Source organism: Sarcophilus harrisii, chromosome X (assembly GCF_902635505.1).
Source record: "Sarcophilus harrisii chromosome X, mSarHar1.11, whole genome shotgun sequence".
Classification (NCBI taxonomy): domain Eukaryota; kingdom Metazoa; phylum Chordata; class Mammalia; order Dasyuromorphia; family Dasyuridae; genus Sarcophilus; species Sarcophilus harrisii.
The window spans coordinates 50,476,814-50,496,516 of NC_045432.1; the positions used below are offsets into that span (position 1 = coordinate 50,476,814).

Sequence of the window (19,703 nt, forward strand, 5' to 3'; positions counted from 1 at the left end):
TGGCGGATTTAATATGATTTATTCATATGATAAATCATGACGCACTTAACCCAAATACCGGGGTAGATTTTTCAAAAGTGTACGAGAGATGAATTCACAAAACCCGTTAAGTAAATAATGAGTTTTGCCTATAAATCACCAGCAAAGGCTTTAGAAAATACTACAACGGCAACGATAAATTAGAGCAAGGGTTTTGTAAATGTCAGTCTCATTATAGCTGTGAACCCCTCTTACCCTCATAAATAATAGTCCCTGACTTAAGAGGCCGTAGAAGAAAAACTGGTTAACTTTTGTTCTTTGCTCTTTACTTTGTCTACATCCTAACCCTTTCTTCCTATTATATCCAGAAGCACTACCCTAGATCTCAATTCTTTGTTCTCGCCACTGACTAGGCTATTCTTTTTCAGCCTGCTGCTCGGCTGGAACAATACCCTGGGCCGTGCACACAACAGGATGTGCAGGAAAGCATTTCAGGAGGCTCCCAAAACTTCACCCCGAGCAACCGCAAGATCCATTTGTCGTCTGCAGCTCAGGCACCCTCTCGGGGGCAGGGCGGCGCGTCTGAGACCCAGGCCCGTCGCACACATTCCAGAATAAAAACTCGGGCTGCTTTGAAGCAGGGTAGACACACATTCAGGGGAGAAGGCATTTGAAACGTGGGTGCCTTTTCATCATTTGGTGAATAGCATCCCAGAATCCCCGATCATAGCTTTTTGGAGTCGGAACTGAACGATGACCGGTCAGGGTTAAGAGTAAGAAGTGCGATATTAACACCCCAAGAAACGGCGGTCATAATGGGACATCTCTGTCTGGGCAAAGCCTTGCTGGAGGATCAGACAGACACCTTTAAATGGCATGTTCCCTGATGGATGAAACTGCATGAATATTTTCACAGGCCGGAGGAAAGAAAACAGTCATCCATTACAGCAGCCGCTAAATTCCATGGTCACCTTCACAACTTTATAAACATGAATGACCTCAAAAATGTTAAATTTATAAGGGAGACAAATGAATTTTTATAAAGCCTGAATCCCGATATCGCTCACAGAAAGCTTTCATAATGGTAGCGGGATGTTTGTTTATCAGTGGATGTTTGAAAACATTGCAATTTTCTTTACTAGTTAATCCATTTCTCCTTTTCCTTGAGGATGTTCATTTTCTGGCAAACCTTTTCTTCATCAGTAATGTAGCCAGCTAGCTTTCAGTCCAAATTATCACAAATTCAAAATTAAATTAAATTCCAATTATTAAGGTTCTACTCTAATGAACTACTAATCTTTGAAACGTAGCTCCTTTTCAACCATGTACTCTTCAGGTCACTTCTGTTAGCACTAAAACCTCCCCAAATTCCCAAATTTCCAATTCATTCTCACATCTATCATGTACACGCTAGAAATCAGAAAATGTTAAAAAAAAAAAAAAACAGACAGACAGACAGTTGTAAATAGAATGCTTTTTAATGATATAAAATTTATAAGCCCAGGACTCAGTACCCAGGACCCAGGACCCCAGGAATTTTAACACATGCCTAAGGTCTGGTTATAAAAATTATGATCTTGCAAGGGATCACAGTCGACAAAATACAGTTCGCCTGCATGGATATCAGTAAAATTGGCAGTGAAATTCACAGGGTCAAAGGTGACCCATACAGTAAACCTGTAGTCTACTGTACGCATGGAATAGCCCATAATTTTTATATCTTTTAAATCTGGCTCGTCAGAATTCCACTGAGGGGTGTCTGAAGGCCGGGGGTACTGGCTATATGCCACGAATTCACTGGGTTTCCTGATGCTGTAAGGGTCCTTTTCCCATGTGGCGAAGTTTAGAAACCTAGCAAGGCTTGGTCCTTCTCTGCACAGCTCAACATCAAATGAATCATACGGGCAGCATGGGGGAACAGTCAGTCCGGCAAGTTCGGAGAGAGTTGGAAAAAGAGATACAAGTTCCACAAGCTCCTTGGCTTGCTTTCCTAGAGGAACAAAAAAGCGACAAGTTTAGAAAGTGAGGCGGAAAGAATAATAGAATAATCAGAGCTAGCTTGTTGCAGCATGTTCTTTTTATTTAACTTAGAAGGAAGTCATCTTAGCCTGGAACTCCCTCTTCCAGCACTGAGCACTAGGTATCAGATTCTGCAAAAGCTGAGTGATAAAGGAATGATATAATAGCCCGGGTGACTCTTTAAGAGGAAAAACCATAAGGCTGAAGTAAAGCCATTTCAACCACCATTTTGTTGTGTGAGGATTTAAATTTGGGAGGATTAAAAGGCTACTTATTACATTTGCAAAGCCCACTAATACTAAGCCTCCCAGCTGAAAAGAGAAGAGAATAATCAATTTTCACTTAGGCCCTGCCCCATAAAGGAACATTCTCTGTAAACTCAGTCCTGACCAGGATGTACATGCAAAGGGTCCAATTCCATCTGCTGGAGAATACACTTAGCTCAGTAAAAGGGAGAGCCACCCAAGTCTTCTCCTGATACCTCAGTGCAGCACGAAGGTAACCCTGGGTTCACTAGAGCTACAGTAGCCAGCTGAAAAGGCTATACATTTAGACCCAGGGGCGGACCGAATGTCTAGGGTCTAAGCACCAACCTTGCAGAATGAAAAAGGCGGAAATAAGAGAAAGCTCCAAATATAGAAGAAAATTATGAGAGAAAACTTAATCAGCTTCTAAGGACCATAGGACATGAGAGTGGGAGGGAAGCCTAGAGAACAGTTAGCTCAACTCTCTCACTTTACAGATAAGCTCAGGGTCACCCAGGAAGTTAGTATTTAGGGTTTGCACCCAGTTCATCCTTGATTCCAAGTCAAGTATTCTATCTCCTGTGCCACACTGCCTTTCGTGTTAAGCGAGTTCAAGGCTCCAAGCACAGAAAAATAACATTAGTGATCTTAACACAGAGGCTGAGTGGCTACTCATCAGAGACATTGTAGAAGAGATTTGGGATCGAGATGGGACTGAGCTAAATCACCTCTGAGGTCTCTTCTAACTACGGATCCTATGAGTCGTTTTACTGACTTTCTCATGAAGAGAAAAGTTGGCCAAGTAGCAGTATGGTTAACATGGATTTGCAACTGGCCGAACCACAAAACACTATTGATTTGTGGGGAGTGGAGAAGGGAAGAAGAGAGGTACTATCTAGCAGTATCTCCCAAGCTCTCTTCGTGGCTCTGGCTTGTTCAATCTGTTTAAGCAATGATTTGGATGATGACACAAAAGGCACAATTACTAAATCTGCAGATGATAGCAAGGTGAGAAGAAATAGCTAATATCACATAGGAAATAAAATCCGGATTCAGAGAGGTCTCAATAGGCTAGAACAATCCTATGTAAATGAAAAGACAGATTTGCCATAATAGAGCAGTTAAGTTTAACTTTATAAGACTCGTCTTTTGTTACCTGGAACCATCAACTCGGCTACTGAATCGAAGGGATCAATGTAAGCAAAACGCCTCTCTCCGGGAAAAGTAAATGGAGCAGTCTTTCCAGGCACGTAAAACATCAAAGGCACTCGAGTGGCTATGTCATAATTGCTGTACTTAGCCCATTCTCCGTGTTCACCCAGAGCCCATCCTGGACGATAAGGAGCACAAGTCAAACCCGTACTCACAGACAAAAAAAAAAACACACACACACACACACACAAGTAGAATCACATCACAGTTCAAGTTCAGTTTTGACAGTATTCCTATTATTATGTCCCTGCTAAAGTCCCCCTCCAACGCCTCATCATGGTTCTTCAAGGCTTTTGGCCTTTCTGGTTTGCCAGGCAGTGCCCGAATCAATGTGCCACTGACAGAAGATTCCCCCAACTCCATGAAGAAGCATCAGAGAGAGACTTATATGAAGGCAGATATTTAAGGAATGGCCAGAGGAGAGTCTACATTTCCAAAGAAAGAACAGGAAATTATCAGCTAAGGGTTTTTTTTTTCCTACTGGGTCACACAGCTTAATGATAAAATACAGCTTCTGCTTCTAGCTTCTTTACTCAGCCTAACTGCTAAACCTTTTAAAAATGGTAACAATACTCTTAAGTTGTTCATCTGTTTTGAAAAAAAAGGATCCTAAAATAATAGGAAATTGTACTTATCACAACTAAATAAGGGGCTTATGCAGTTTTAAAAGTCTCTCTGAATAAAGCATGTACTATCTGTGGTTCCCAAACTTGCCTAAAAATTTATGTATGTGTACATGTATATGTGTATGTATATGGGGAATGACAATGAATGTATATAGATATGCATGTATATATGTGTATGTATATCTATATAAACACATATGCCTCAATTGCCCATATGTACGTATATGTGCATGAATATGTACACGGACACATGTGTATATGTGTAAATTGTGTAGAGATTATGTTTCTGGATATTTTCTCCATGTCAGTATGTATGTAGATTGTGTATGTATACATATATGTGTGTATACGTATAGACAACTACATTACTCATCAACTGTTATTCCCCACTTACTAATTCCTCCCCTGTAAGAGCATGATGCTTGCCCAGAATCCTGGCACTTCACTCAAAGTCCTACACACTAAGCAAATAAGTGTTTCCACTACTCACTAACTCATCAACTCCACTTGGTCTTTTAAGAGCCTCAGGGACAATAATCTTCCCCGGTAGGCAGAAATTTAATAGACAAGTACAATAATCGAACAGATTATTGTTTCACTGAAACCTGAGAGTCCCCTCCACACTGCTTGCTCCTGGAATGGCTCACAAAAGGCCTTGAAAGGCAGTGCAGGAGCACTTGGAACCCACATGGTTTTTGGTCTAATGATGCTTCTATTCTCTGCTTTAGAAAGCCCACAGGCTAGTGCTTTAGCAAAGGGCTACTTCTCATCAATAACCACTCAGTAACCAAAAAAAAGCCGTGAGCAATTCTCTAAGGTAAAAAGGTGGATCAAAAGGAGATGTCACTGGCAAAGAGGGGAGTGCCTCGCTGCACAAGGAAGAGCACGGGTGACGTTTCCGAGGCGAGAAAAAATTTCAAGAACAATTCTAGAATGTCGAATCACTTCCCAAAACCCTTCAAAATGCTTACCGTGATCAGACAGAAAGGCAATAATTGTGCTGTTTGAGAACTGAAGTTCATCCAAAGCATCTAACAGGCGACCAACTTCTGAATCCAAGTAAGAAACGGATGCAAAATAACTCTGACGGATTTTCCGCTGCAAAGTTTAAAAAAAAAAAAAAAAGTGAAAATTCCTCAATTCAGACTTCACTTAAATACCTCCCTCCAATTTGGGCTCTTTATTTTTCTCAGCTAAAACACAGTAGAAGCTTCTCTGCCCCCTTTTATCCTTTTACTTTGAATTTACTGAGAAAATACAAACCATTCACCATAAACTCCCCCTTCATCCCACACACCTTTGCCAGCAGCCCATACCCCCCACTCTCTCTTTCAAGTCTCTCTCAGAGAGGTGGCCCTTCTACCCGTTCTCTCCCGTCTTTTCTAGAAACCTTTTCCTTGATCATTGCCCCACTCTTCGCTCTCTCTAATCTTTAATCCCACGGTATTTTCCAACTTCATGCTCAATTGAAAAATTCTCTCTGCAAAGTTACTGGTTGTAATTGAAATGTCAAATCTGATCACTTTTTCTCAGCCCTCAGTCTTCTTTAATACTCGGCAACATCTATCATTGACCATTGACCCCTTCTAGACACCCTTGGTTCTCTTTCTACCTGTCCCATTGTCCTTTTCTCTATATCCCACTCCCCCCAAGTGTGGAAGCTCCTCAACACTCTGTCCTGGGCCCTCTTCTCTTTCCTTCTATTCTCTCCCTTGATGACCCTATTAGCTCACATCATTTCAATTATCATCTGGATACAGATGACTTCCACATCTATGTATATCCAGTTTCAGGCTGTCGCCCGTGTTCCATTCTATATTACCAACTGCCTAGTGGACATTTCAAGGTGGATTTCAAGTTCACGTGTGCAAAAGAAATCCCAGTATCTTTCTCCCTCCTCAAATAAATTTCCCCATTTCTGTGGAGAGTACTGATCTCCTCCACATCCCCTAGCTTCACAAGCTCAGCACTGATGCTGAACTCCTACCTCCACAATATCTCTTGCTTGCATCTGTCCACTATTCTCAGGTCAATTTGCCTCTTACTGATATTGTCCAGCAACCCGTGTACTCTTGAAGCCAGCCAAATAAACAAAACTTTGGGTGGAAAACAATTCGGGACAGAGTTAGAGGAATTGGTTCTAGCTCCGGTTCTGCCGCTAATTGGTTGCATCAGCTGAGCCAAGGTGCTTCCTTTCTCAAGGCTAGCTTCCCCACTCTGTAAAATAATATTCTGGAGTACTTCGATGGCCACTCCAACTCAAAAGTTTATCATCTGGCTCAGTACCTAGAAACACTGACAAAGGAATTGAAGGCCATCCCCAGAGGCCCGAGCATGCTGTAATTAATGAGATAAAGCTGAGGAGGAGGACCAAGGCCAACTCAGACGGCCTTCGGGCTGTTTTAAGGACAGAAGAAAAAAGAGTGACGATCACAAGGACAGGACTTGCTGCTCTAGGGGGATGAGACCAAGGGAGGACTCCACAAGTCTCATGAAGCTTCTTTTCCCTGACAAGGAGAATCATGTCTAAACTGGCAAGGACTGAAAAAAATGAGTAATAGGGAGTTCACACGTAAGTGGACATGTGAGAGTAACGTCAAATAAGGCTTTAGTCTCCCATACTCTCTCTCCTCAAGCTCGGTGAAAAAGTGCTAAGTAAGGAGACTCCACACCCCAGGAAGAGAGGAAGAGAACTCTAGAGCCAGACAGCCTAACAGCTCCCTTCCAGAAAACCAAAAGCTACCTTGGCCAGTGTAAGCACATCCAACCCTGACCACTGATCCCACGGCCGAATGAGGCCTTAGCTTCAAGGCTGAGAAGGCCCAAATCCAAGCTTTCTGTACTTTTTGTCTTCAAGACTCTTTTCCCCATCCTGAGTACATAAATAAATATAACTTGCATATTCTTTTGAAGCAACACTCTGTGAAGAGAAGCCTGGATTAAGAATAAGGGCAGAGAAAGAGCTTTAGGTCTCTAAGCAGAAGGTGAAATTTTCCAGAAATAACAGGGACCATCCTTCTGGTGGCTCTGGACAAGAACCATGGCCTGCTGGGTAGTGATGAACCATGAAGGGACGGAGAAAAGTGCTCCTGAGACCATCCTCTGAGGTCAAATAGCACAAGTCTCTACCTTCTCCACACAACAAACTTGGAAATAAGCTAGTTGAGATCTCTTTGGCTTCTGCCTCAGTTAACCAGCATATTAGCTGTCTTTTCTGGCAACTGCATGATCATGTCACTACAGGGGGATCTAAATCATCAATGAAAATGATTAATGGTACTGATCCCCGGGAACATTCCCCTGGAGAGCTCCAACCAAATCAACAGTCAGCCTTCTGAGGCCATCTGATTATATCATTGCATTCACACGTCCTCAACTTTTCCACAAAGGACATATGAGGCATTTTATCGGTACGAATGTCATTTGACACATGAATATAATAGAAAATTGTCATGTTCTACAAAATGAAGAATATGAGGAACTCGAGAGAAACACTCTATGAAGAGAGTGACATAAGCAGAACCAGAGAATACTCTAACATTTAAAAAAGCAACACTAAAAGGCAGTCAAAATCTGATTAAGTAATGGCCAATCCAGGACCTGAAGAACTGATAATAAAACGTATCCCTGTCTCCATTCAAGGAGGGGAGGGGAGCAAGAGCAATTTGAGCGTGTACTCTGGTATAGCTATGTAGCACTACACAAAATAGAGTGCCAGGCCTGAACAACCCAAGTTCAAAAATCCTGGACAAGTCATTTAACAACCCTTTGTGCCTCAGTTGCCTCATTTGTAAAATGGAGATCAAAACAGCACCTACATTCCAGGGTTGTGGTGAGAATAAAATTAGATAATTGTCAACTGCTATGCAAACCTTAAAGCACCATATAAATGACAGTTATAATAATAATAATGATTGCTATTATTATTATTATTTGTTGTTACTGTCGATCACAGTGACTATGATTATTTTTGCTTACATATTTTCCTTTGTCACAATGAAGGGTTCCATGGGGGGCGCGAGGAAGAAAGAAAAGACCGCAATAAAAAAACAAACAATAATAAAACAGCAACAAAACACATTTTAAAGTCTTTGGTACCTGAAACTCTTTAGGAATTGGGCCATAGGGAACACTGATGTTTAAGGCCTGGACATCTTCCCTCTTCCTGATATCCATCCAGGGAGTATATGCTACGAGAGGTAGTCCACCAGGGATCTGAGGATCAGGAGCCAGAGTAACATTTTCCAAGGGATACAGCTTCTGAAAGTCCTTCGAGGAACGATAGTCACACAGGGTTATTATGCTTTCGGTATGCTTTTTGATTTTCAAACAGACCCATACCTAACCCTTTTGATTTTACTGACACTTTAATCAAAGAATTTGGTCCTCAGACTTCAACCCATATCACTAGAACTTTCATCACGCAATCTTGCAAACAGCACAGCACAAATTAAGCAGTGACCATTTTCGTATCTTTCTTGGCCTGGGAAAATGCAGAAAAGCCTTCCAAAGTCAGGACCCTTCAGAAAAACTCAAATCCCATAAGAAGCACTATCCCATATCTCTCTGTGCAAAAAGAAGCAGTAAAAGGGGGAAGGTAAGAGGCAGCAGGGAAGAAGTAGTAACACAGGCACGAAAATGTCTTACTATGGAGGCAAAACCCCTTGGACCAATGAAAACAAGACAGTTTTGGAGAACTTTTTGATCACGACTCTCCACATAATTAGTGCTCTCCAGAAAGTTGAAAATGATAAGAGTATTCAGTCGGTCAGAAAGAAAGGGGATAGGGGAAATGTCACGTTTTAGGAAAAGTACACTCTGGCACAATATACTATTATTTTATTTTAAAGTACGCTCTGACATTTGTCCAAGGTTCCAATACTTCCTTTAGCTCAAGTTATCTGGGCTGACAAGGTCAGAGGAATACTTCAATTGTGGAGAACAGTGTGGTATCCTTAGAATCACTTCCCAAGGCCCATCATTTATCTCTTGTATCTTGCCTCTTGCTTCTGGCACTCTTCTCTAAGGCTCTCTTGCCATCAAAACCCAACTTTTTTTTCACAAAGCACAAAGAAAGAAAAGAAAATCCTTTAGGGGAAGAAAGAAAATGAACTCATTCTGAGAGGTTTCTTCAATTCTGCAATTTATTTTTTGGATTTGGCCTCTCAGCCATCTCTTCCAGTATTTTACAGGTTAGTAAACATCAAACAGACTTGCCATATAAGAAATAGGTACAGATTTTCTACAGAAAATTCGTTCCTTTCACCTCTCTTTAAAATTATTCTTGACCCCAGCAAATTATTCTCGTTTTTTGCAGACCATATTCCAATCTACCCTAACCCCATCTTTCTCTGTTACTTGCCTTCTAGCCAAGCATAATCGAATGTTTTCGAAAAAGCAATTCAAGAAAGTCCTAGCGAGAAGTCCAGGCTATCCCTTTGGAATAAAACCCAAAAAAAGACAATATTTATAATTTGAGGGATAATTTTCATCCACTTTGTTACCTTGGGATATCTGAATGGGATATGAGGTTTATGATAGCCAACGGCCAGAAAGAAAAGACCCTTGTTTTTTTTCATCTTTTGTAGCAATCTTATGGCTTCTTCGGTGCTCTGTTTATCAGGCAAGGTTCCTTCAGGCATCTCATCTACATCCACAGGGCAAATCAAGTTGGCGTGAAGTTCTTCATCCTGACCTTTACACGTCTTTCAGAAAATACATATGAGATCATTTTAATGTCAAGTAATATGTTTTTAAAAATCGCTAAGGTTTACAGAATCATATGAGATAATATATATTCGGGACTTTACAAACCTAAAAGCACTTACTTTATAAATGTCACCTATTATTATGATTACTTTTACAAAACACCTTGCCAGCAAATCACTGTGTTCAAGTAGTGGAATTTGCTAAGGAAATGAGAAACCACATTTCAGTAAGGAATTTTATTTCTTTCACTTCTAGGCAGTCCAAATTATAAAGGTTGCTTTGGGTTCTCCACGGCTAAGCCATCAGTATAATACCCAGCTGGTCCCAGAGCAAGCTAAAAAGCCTCAGCTGTGCCTCCTAGGATGAACTACAAATCCGCTGCATGAGGATCACACTAACTAAGCCAGGAGAGGTCCAGGGCTAGGTTTGGATACTGGCTAAGGAACGTGTGGGCCATGGCAACCCCCTAAGGAGCTCTACCGAGTCAGAGAAGTAGCATTCCGTGGGCAAAGGGAGCACTCTTGCTAACAAAATCAAATTTCCTTCAACAAGGTGCTAATTTTCTAAAGCTTTTGCTTTACAAATGTTCCAGTCTAAATGAAAAGAAGCCCAAAAAAATGTAACTGGACCATCTGTGCAAGATGACAAAAATAGTGACTCGGGAATGACTTTAGATGAATCAGCTGGGACGGAGTTACTAGGATCAGTCATGTTCCCCTTCCATGCAGTTTCTGGCTTTTTACAGAGAAAAAGGAATATCTACTGATTTCGTTTATCAGTTTGTTTTTATCAAGTACTGCTGCCTCCCCCTGCAGGCCAAATTGGCCCCAAGAAATCGGCTCATTTTCCAGCACCAGCTCTGCTCACTGTCTATCCTCTGCTCAACTGCCAAAGTGATTTTCTTAAAGCACAGATGTGACTATACCACACTCCTCCTTCTCCAGTAAACTCCACTAGCTCCCTATCACCTCCAGGACCTAATAACTAATACTTTGTTTGACCCTTTAAAGCCCTTTCTTCCTAACCTGCCTCTTCCTCACCCAGCACTCTCTGGTTTAGTGAAAGTTCCTTCCACTCCACTTGTTGATTCTAGGCCTTTTCTCTGGCCATCCTCTATGTCTAGAATTGCTCTCTCTCCTCTGAGCTGTCTGCTGACTTTCCTGGCTTCCTTCAAGACTTATCTCCAATCTTACTTTCTGCAGGAAGCTTTCCTTCCCCTCCCCCTAGTTCCTTCCTATTGTGATGATCTCCCATTTATACTGTATTTCTCTCACATTATTTGCATGTAATCTGCCCCCAGATGAAAGTTCTCTGAAGATGTGGACAATGTTTTTGCTTTTGCACTGTTCAGCACAGTGCCTGGCACACAATTACTAATGCCCCTTAACTGACATAGACAGATTTTCTCCTGAATACAAGAAGCCGGTTTCACAATCTTGCTGCTGGGGCATCAAGAGTAATGTTGAGTGTATATGGACCCATGTACACCTACAATGTTCATCCCACTGATGAGCTGACTGCTACCAGAAAACTCTTTGTTTTCTTGTCTTCAGATCCAATATCTTTATTATTGAAGGCCTAGAAGGTAGTGAGATACCGATGAAACCTTCCGCAAAAGGAAGTGGGATGGTATTACTGTGTCACACTCCAAGGGAAAGGAAAAAAGGAAAAGGGATAAGTAAAAAAAAAGAAAAAGAAAGAAAAGGAAAATCCAACATTAAAGCCATGTCCTTCAAAACTTTTCTAGGCAAAGACCATTTCCCCAAACGCCATTTGATTTTCTAAATTACCTTCTAATTATGATCCCTCAGCTTTGGGTCTCAGTATAGATTTGTTGTTCCTCCAAACAAAAAAACAAGTTGACTGCAACCTCTGATTTTACCCCCAATATGCCAGAGCTACAAGCTTCCTTAAGGATGAACTCCCTCACATTAACTAAGGGCCAAAGACCCACTGAAGAGAGCTCTATTTCTTCACATATCATCTTTTCCCCCATCTAACTCTAAATGTGTGCAACCTATCAGGCCACAGGCCCTTAATAAATTAAGATATGTTAACATACATATAAAAACACTTTAATATATTAAGCTAAGGACCTTTCTATTTACCTCAGAGCCCAATTATCAAGGGTGACTTATAAACAATCGAGTGATTTATAGATATCATCTTCCCTTTTAGGCTGTAAGTACCAGAAGACCGAGGACTATGGCTTATTTATTTCCAGAACCCCCACGGTTCCAGTCACAGGACTTTACTGTAGACCAGTATTGTACAGCATATCCAGCATCCTTTAGAATGCAGCTACTTTGGGATTCGACCCAGTGGCCAGTCAATCAATTAACATTTGTTAAGTACCTACCAGAAACTAGGCACTAAGCTGCAGTAAGGCGATATAAGACAGTTATTTACTTCCTTCAAGGAGCTCCCAATCTAATGCAAAAATACTTCAGAAACAAGCTATAGACAGGACGAATAGGAAATCATTGCTAGAGGAAAGACAGAATTGAGTGATTTGGAAAGGCTTCCACTTAGCAATTCCACTTAGAAAGTGGAATTTCAGCTGGGATGTGAAGGAAGCCAGGACAACAAAGAAGAGATGAAGGGAGAAGAGTTTCCCAGGTGTGACAGGCAGCCAATGAAAATGCCCAGAGCCAAGAAATCAAGTGTCTTATTCAAGAAATAACAGGAAGTGGGGGAAGAGGAATGCTAAGGGGGGGACTAGATAATAAAGGACTTTGAACTTAAAATGATTTTGTATTTCATCCTGGAGGTGATAAGGAACTACTAGAGTGGCATTTTTTAGGGGGGAATGAGGATAGATAACATGGGTGGAAAAAACTAAAAAAATGATTAGAGAGGTACTATGTTTTCACTTTCAAAGCAAGGCTGTCCACAGACAGATTTTTACATACATATATGTGTGTGTTTGTATGTGTAAAGTGAGTATATGTATACACATACAATTACATAAAATTAGCATTTAGTCGTATCATAAACTTTAAAATATGTATAAAATAAAATGTACATTGGACTTAGCCCAAGCACTCATTTTCTAAGCAAGAAGGAAAGCTGATACTCTTGAAAATGTCGATTTATTAACATCTTTACCTTGCTATTTTCATATCGTTCAGAGGAGGGATGAAAAGGTAGAACTGACCAACTGTATGGAAAATCATCACTGTGATTGGAAGAAATTCCTTGAAGAAAAAATGGTTTTGAAAATGTTAGAATTTTACCAAGGCACAGAAAATTAAGACTGTGTACAAACAGACAAGCCCTTCCTTCTACTCTATGGATCTATTTCCTCATCTTACAGTGGGACAGGGTAGAGATTGGACTAGATGATCTCTAAAGTCCCTTTCTAGTTCTCAATTCGGTATAGAGAACCACTTCCTTGTACTTACATCCAAATCAACTGAGCTTTTGTGAAGAGCCTGTTGGATATTCAGCCCTATAAAAACACTAAAGGGAACAAAAAAAAAGCAAAAAAAAAAGTCTCTAACCTCAAATAATTTACAATCTGTTTGCAGAGACAAGATAAATGTCCTGCCAATAAACTGGTAAATGATACAGAATAGATTGAAGAACCCGATGGAAAGGAATCATCAGTGAAAACTGAGGTTAGTCATAGTTTCCTGGAGCAAGCAAACCATGAGCCATATTTAAAGGGAACAGCCAGAGCCTGCCAAAGAACAAACAGGAGGGCATCTGCAAACAACAGTGCATGAGAGATGTCCCCGAATAAAGGGTCATGAAAAAGCACAAATCACAATGCAGAATATGCAAACTCAAGGATTCAATAAGACAATAAAAAAATATTAGAACAAAGTTAAAAGACTGAAAAATTAAAATAATATGAGGTATCGATTATAAAAAACAACTGCTTTGGAAAACAGGAAAGGTGTTTTAAACATCCTCTATGCCCTTCAAACTATAACCAAACAGAAAATTTGCATAACTTTTGAGAATCCTTAAAATGGCTGACATTTATTAGAACCAGAGGACGAAACAAAAATTGAAAGAATCCCACTTGTCATTTTCTTATTGAAATATCAGATTAAAACATCCAGAAATGGCAGAGCAAAATCTAGCATTTTCATGTCAAATGAAAGATATGGCTAGTAGCCAGAATGAGTTCAAGGGTCAAGGAACCACAGTCAGAATTGTATGACTATATGACAATCACATTTTTAAAAAGAGATCTTGGAATACAATATACCAAAAAGCAAAAGAAAAAATACTTACATCAAAAATAATTGTTTCCGGCCAAACTACGAATAATCAAAAGATCCATTTCCCTTGAAAGCAAGGAAAGACTTTCAAGCCTTCCCAAAGGAAAAAAACAATAGGGCTGGATAGTATTTATGAAATGAAAACAAGAAATAACAGAAAGCTAGAAAGATTAATACACTCAAACAATAGGAAAGTATTAAACGGAGAACAAATGCTTACATTCTAATAATGGCAGAAAGGTCAACTGTCCTGCCAGAATTCCACTACCTTCAAGACTCACAGAAGAAATAGACAAATGTAGAGCTGGTTTGAAGAGAGAGAACAAAAGAGAGGGGGAAAGAAATACACTAGTGAGAAAATGAGGAATAGGAAGGAATTTGTTAGTTTTCCTAATTGGGGTATACCAAAAGATGAGTTTACATACAGAGAGGTGAGGGAAATGGACTCCGGTGAACCAGGTAAACAAAGCTTGAAAGAATACAACAAAACATTCAGGTTTTGTACAGAAATACAGTAAGTTCAATAAGGAAAGAGATGAGGAGAGAAAAAAAGAGCCCTTCGAAGGGAGAGCAGTGTAGGGGAAGGAAGTTTTCACAAGCAAAAATAACAGGCAATACACAGTAACATGACAAAAATAATCCTACCTTTTGACTCCATCATTGGGAACATACTCTGAAAGTTATCAAAAACAAAAGAAAGCTACCTCTACAAAGACAATAATCAATAGCAACAAAAACCTGGAAGGAAACAAAATATAAAAAATAGGGGAATGGTTATTTTGTGCTTCATGGATAAATTGGACTCCTGAAATGTAATCAAGTATAAGAAGTATGAGGAATATAAATAAATGTTGATCACAAACCACCCAAAAATAAAGCAAAGTCAAAAAAGCAAGAACAGTGTCTATACACTATGACCAATACAAGAGGAAAAGTTAATAGACTAGAGAATTCGAATGGAATCTAATGACTAAAAAAACTTGTTATATTTTATTCACTAAATTAATTAATGTAAATATAAACTTAATTATCTATACTGATATATAATGTTAGAGTTAGAAAATGGTTTTTAAAGAGTACTAGGCTATGTTCCAAATTTCCCATTTGGTAGCTAAGCAACTCTAAAGCTTCAATTTCCCCTTCTGTGGAAAAAGTTTTCAGCATCATGGCCAACTCCACATTTCTATATCATCTTCTCTTCGTAACCAAATCCTACAGGGAAGAGGCAGAGTTTCTTTACCATCATAAAAGGTTCAGTAAGTGGTAGGCTCTCTCTAGAGAGAATCAAGTCAAAGCTGATACCCATTTGTGGAGGATGCTAATTGCAGAGTGCATTCTTTTTTGTAAACCGATTAGACACTACTATATTGTATCTGAGATTCTCTTCTCTAAGAGATCAAGAACTCCTTGTATTTTAATAAGGTCCTCCCTCAGAACCTCAAAATCCACAGTGCACCAGTTGTTGTTAAGTCGATTCAATTGTGTCAGACTCTTCATGGCCCCATTTGGAGTTTTCTTGGCAAGATACTGGAGTGGTTTGCCATTTCCTTCTTCAGCTCATCTGATAGATGAGAAAACTGAAGCAAGTAGGGTGAAATGACTTGGCCGGGGTCAAATAGCTAGTAAGAGTCTGAAAAGGAATTTTTCCGATTCCAAACCAGGTACTCTATCCACTGTGGCACCTACTTCTCCCCACATTACATCAGAATCAAAGGCAATTCCATAAATGATTCAATTACATAAATTTAGAGCTCAGGAGGAAGCAGCTATCAAGTATACAGTAGCAACAGCCCCTTTATAAATAAAGTGCTTCCCCCTAATGCCTTCAAGACACCAAAAGTAAGTCATGTAAAGCCTCCATAGGCCATAAGCTCTGACATTTCATAAGACCATCCCACATCAGAACTAGAAGGATCTTTTAGTGATCATGTAGGCCAAGGTTTCTGAAACCGCATTCTGTAGAACCCTGCCATTCCACAGTTTGTATGGTTAGGGGTTCTTTGAGAATTTTAATATTAATGTGTTGCTCCTCTAACCTGTGAAATATACAAATATGAATGTCTCAAAAAGTTTATGTGGGCAATTTTTAGAAAAGAAGCTGAGTTTTCAGTTTTGCTTCAAAATTTCTCAGATACCCTCACCTTCTTTGTATCAAGAAGAGTCTCTATCCCCAGAGCAGAATTTATAGGTTCCATCAATTCAAGTCCCCAAATATTGCATTCCAAGAAGCTTGGAAAACTCCAGTCTAAAACTTCTCATTGACAGTTAGGGAAACTGAGTCCAACAGAGGTGGAATGATGTCATATTGCTAGTGAGTGGCCAAGCTAGGACCAGAAAGCCGATTGTCTAACTTACCTTTATGATTTGTATTTAAAACTGACGATAAAGAAATCACAACTGGTTCTTATAAAACCAGATGAGTTCTTGTGAGAAATAACCCTGACCGACTACATGGAGAATTCTTCACTGAAACCCTTAGAAAGAAAGAAAGAAAAAAAAAAGGAAAAGCTTGACTTTATGGCCATTGAAAGCATACAGTACCAGGATGAAACACTTTTCCAACTGACAAAGTGATGTAACCATTTTCCTTGAAATACTGGGGGATTGTAGAATAGTTTCCCGAATGGACTCTCCAGTAGGAATTGAAGTCATACACTCTGGTCGTGTCTGGTCTCCGGCCAGTTAAGAAAGACACCCTGCTCGGGGCGCAGACGGCTTGCTGTTAAAGAGGAAACAAAATGACACAGGAGTGTTAAGGAGCAAATGATTTCCCTGGCTCCTGGTGAAGCTTTATCATGCAATCTGCTAAACTGAGATAAATAGCATCTAGGGCACACAGATCTCTTACCTGCTCAGTCTCCAGAAATAAAAGTGTCTGGCCTAACTATACAAATGTTCTGAATTTAGTAACTCAAGCCAAAATACTATTAATCATCACTTGATAGTCTAATATCAAAGGTGCCACACTAACAGATGTCACACGTATAAATGTGTGACATCTTAAGTGGCTTGGTTACTTCTCAATGTCATTAAATTATATCAGTGGCAAGAAATGACTCTTTGGTACAGTCAATCAAAAACCGGCGCTGTGATTTAATAGTATTGTAGGATCCTGCCTGTTAGGTGAAACTAACTAAGCTCCCCAAAGGCTCAGAAGCAAGCCAGGTGACTTAACAATGAACAACATTCATTCATGAATTCATTTAATGGACAACTATTAAGCTCCCAATATGTGCCAGTCACTGTAATACCCCTTCTCTGTGAAAAATCCTGCTTTTTTGCTCAGGCAGGGCCTTTAGAGAACGAATCTTTATCTAATTCAAAAACTTAGGATGACTATAAGTTTTCAAACGAAATCAGAGTACTTCAGATGAGCACTTATTTGGCAGTGGGCAAAATGATTTGAGAGATCCTATAGTATAAGAGTGAATGGAGGGAAGAAAGGAAATAAGCATTTAATAAACACCATGTGCAAGACACTGTGCTAAGTAATTTTTACAGATATTATCTTTTTTTTAACCTTTACAAGTCTGAGAGGTAGGTGCTACTATTATCCCCATTTTACAGTGAAGGAAACTGAGGCAATCAGCCATTAAGTGAATTGCCCAGGGCTGTCCAGCTAGTAAGTGTCTGAGGCCAGGTTTGAATTCAAGAATCTTCCTGACTTCTATGTATTCCCAGAAATTCCTAAAACTTTTTCCATTTGCAATCCCTTTTCCCCCACAAATTTTTTCTGTGACCCGAGGTATATAAAATAGCTATATGAGAGGAGAGACAGAGACACAGAGAGACAGTTATAGCTTATTATGGATATAGATAGACGTTTTATACACACACAAACATCCCTGCCACAGCAAATTTTCCCCTATGTAAATGGCCCCAGTTTCAATTCCTAGAAAAAGATCTTAAAGTTCTGAAAACATTTAGAAGCCGGAACGAATCTGCATTAGCAATTTCTCCAACCCAGTTGAATGCGCCACTTTAACATTTTACTTGGGCGCCACCTCTACAGGTTGGCCAATTTAGAGAAATCTACGAATGACTGAGAGTTCTATTAACGTACTTGGGCAAAGGCGTTCTGGAACACCACGCTGTGGGAGGCCAGCTGATCGATGTTGGGAGATTTCACGAAATCCTCTCCATAGCAGCCCAAGGTGGGCCTCAGGTCATCCACGATGATCAAGAGAACGTTCAGGCCATCTAAGTGGACCAAAGAGATGATGCCAGCTATTATCTCCTTAGCCCTAACTCGTAACAAGTTTTACTCCCGGGAGGTCAGGCTGAATGGTCCAGCCACAAAAGTCTCCAATGTCTGAGACCGTCTTTAATGGAAACTCTTCATCCCAAAGACAGGAGGAGGGGAGGGGGCTAGACTAGAGCGGCGGAGCATAGGGGAGGGAAGGAGCTGGAGAGGGGAATTGGGCGCCAGCTCCTCCCCCTAAACCAGGTGAGAAGAGGGAAAAGCAAAGGGGAGGACGAGACAACCCAAGCCCGGGGGGGGATGGAGCCTCGGGGTTCTGGGTCCTCGGATGCGGGCCCAAAGGTAGCCGAGCCGCTGCGCCTCCCGCTGCCCCCTCCCATCCCCCCCCCCACCGCCCGCCGTTCGGGGCCCAGGTTCGCCCGCGGGACCTTTCAATGAGCCGTTCCTGACGGATTCCAGCAGATGCTCGGGCTCCATGTACTTAAGGCCTTCGGTTGTAGGAACGCTGAGCAGGGAAGGCGCGACGGCAAGCGAAACGGCGAACCTCAGCCACAGCAGGCCCAGGTTTGGCAGCGTCATCTTTGGCTTGCTTGCCCTCCGGGTCCGAGTCTGGGGCTTGATCCTCAGATGGAACTTTTTCCAATCTCGAGGGTATTGGAGAAGCTGTGCCGAACATGCGCTCTTTATTGACTTAATTGGCTCCGCCCACCGGGCCCGCGCCTGCGCCCTGTGCCCCAAGGCCACGGGGAAGTTGGGGAACCGGCTCGGTCCAGCCTGCCCCCTTTTTTGTTACTGATTTCTATCTCCTGTATTCGGCGTGGGAGGGTTTTATGGGGCTATCTATGAATCGGGAGGAGGGAGGGGGGCGGGAAGAGGTCTCCTGCTCTGTCCTCAAACTAAGCGGGAGCCAGCGCGGGCCGAACTCGGGCGCCAGAAGCCGAGAGCGAAAAGGGAGGGCCCGGCAGGCAGGCAGGCAGGCAGGCAGGCAGGCAGGCAGGCAGGCCCGCCCGAGGGGGAGAAAGGGGAAACGAGCACTTCAGTGGGCCGCTTTAAGAGTCCGCATGCTCCATGCACCTGACTCTGAGCAGTAAAGAAAGAAGTGCTGCCTAGCTGTGGGGAGAGGGACCAGAGAAATAAACTAGCACGCAGCCCAGGCCGCTTTTGTGGCTGTTTCGTGGGCGTTCTGGGGTTTCCTTCAGTCAGGAGACCGGGAGAACGGGACCTCAGACACAGCCACTTCTCTGTAATGTCACCCTTTCTCGATGCTGAGGTTCTCGGGCTTTCTGGTCTCAGGACTCCTTTACGCTCTTAAATGTATGTTATATTCTATTATATCATCATAATCATGCATGTGTCGTGCTATGTTATATTATCATATCATGCAGATCATGTTATGTTATATTACACTGATTTGTTTTGTTACATTTTAAGTTCCAAATTGTCCCCCCTCTCCACTCTGCAGCAGAGGCAACCGTTCAAC

The 19,703-nt window shown here is 41.3% G+C and overlaps 1 protein-coding gene across 1 annotated transcript; it reads right to left on the minus strand.

Annotated features, from left to right (window-relative positions):
• Window positions 1–1,441: 1,441 nt before the first annotated feature.
• IDS (iduronate 2-sulfatase) lies at window positions 1,442–18,911 on the minus strand. The gene is made up of 9 exons (XM_031945276.1): window positions 18,652–18,911; window positions 18,086–18,222; window positions 16,564–16,741; window positions 12,899–12,987; window positions 9,586–9,786; window positions 8,180–8,350; window positions 5,053–5,179; window positions 3,400–3,573; window positions 1,442–1,969 (listed from the first exon to the last, which is right to left on the minus strand). The coding sequence occupies exons 1-9, from the start codon at window positions 18,800–18,802 to the stop codon at window positions 1,518–1,520; spliced, it is 1,680 nt and encodes a 559-aa protein (XP_031801136.1). The 5' UTR covers window positions 18,803–18,911; the 3' UTR covers window positions 1,442–1,517.
• Window positions 18,912–19,703: the final 792 nt, after the last annotated feature.

What these genes read in the sequence shown, in the direction of transcription:
- IDS (XM_031945276.1), bottom strand. Translation starts at nt 18,802, where the DNA reads ATGACGCTGCCAAACCTGGGCCTGCTGTGGCTGAGGTTCGCCGTTTCG. An exon ending in AACGATATGAAAATAGCAAG is followed by an intron (nt 9,787 to 12,898) that starts GTAAAGATGTTA and finishes ATTTTCTGAAAG; the next exon opens with ACGTGTAAAGGTCAGGATGA. An exon ending in CAATTCCTAAAGAGTTTCAG is followed by an intron (nt 5,180 to 8,179) that starts GTACCAAAGACT and finishes TAAACTTTGCAG; the next exon opens with CGGAAAATCCGTCAGAGTTA.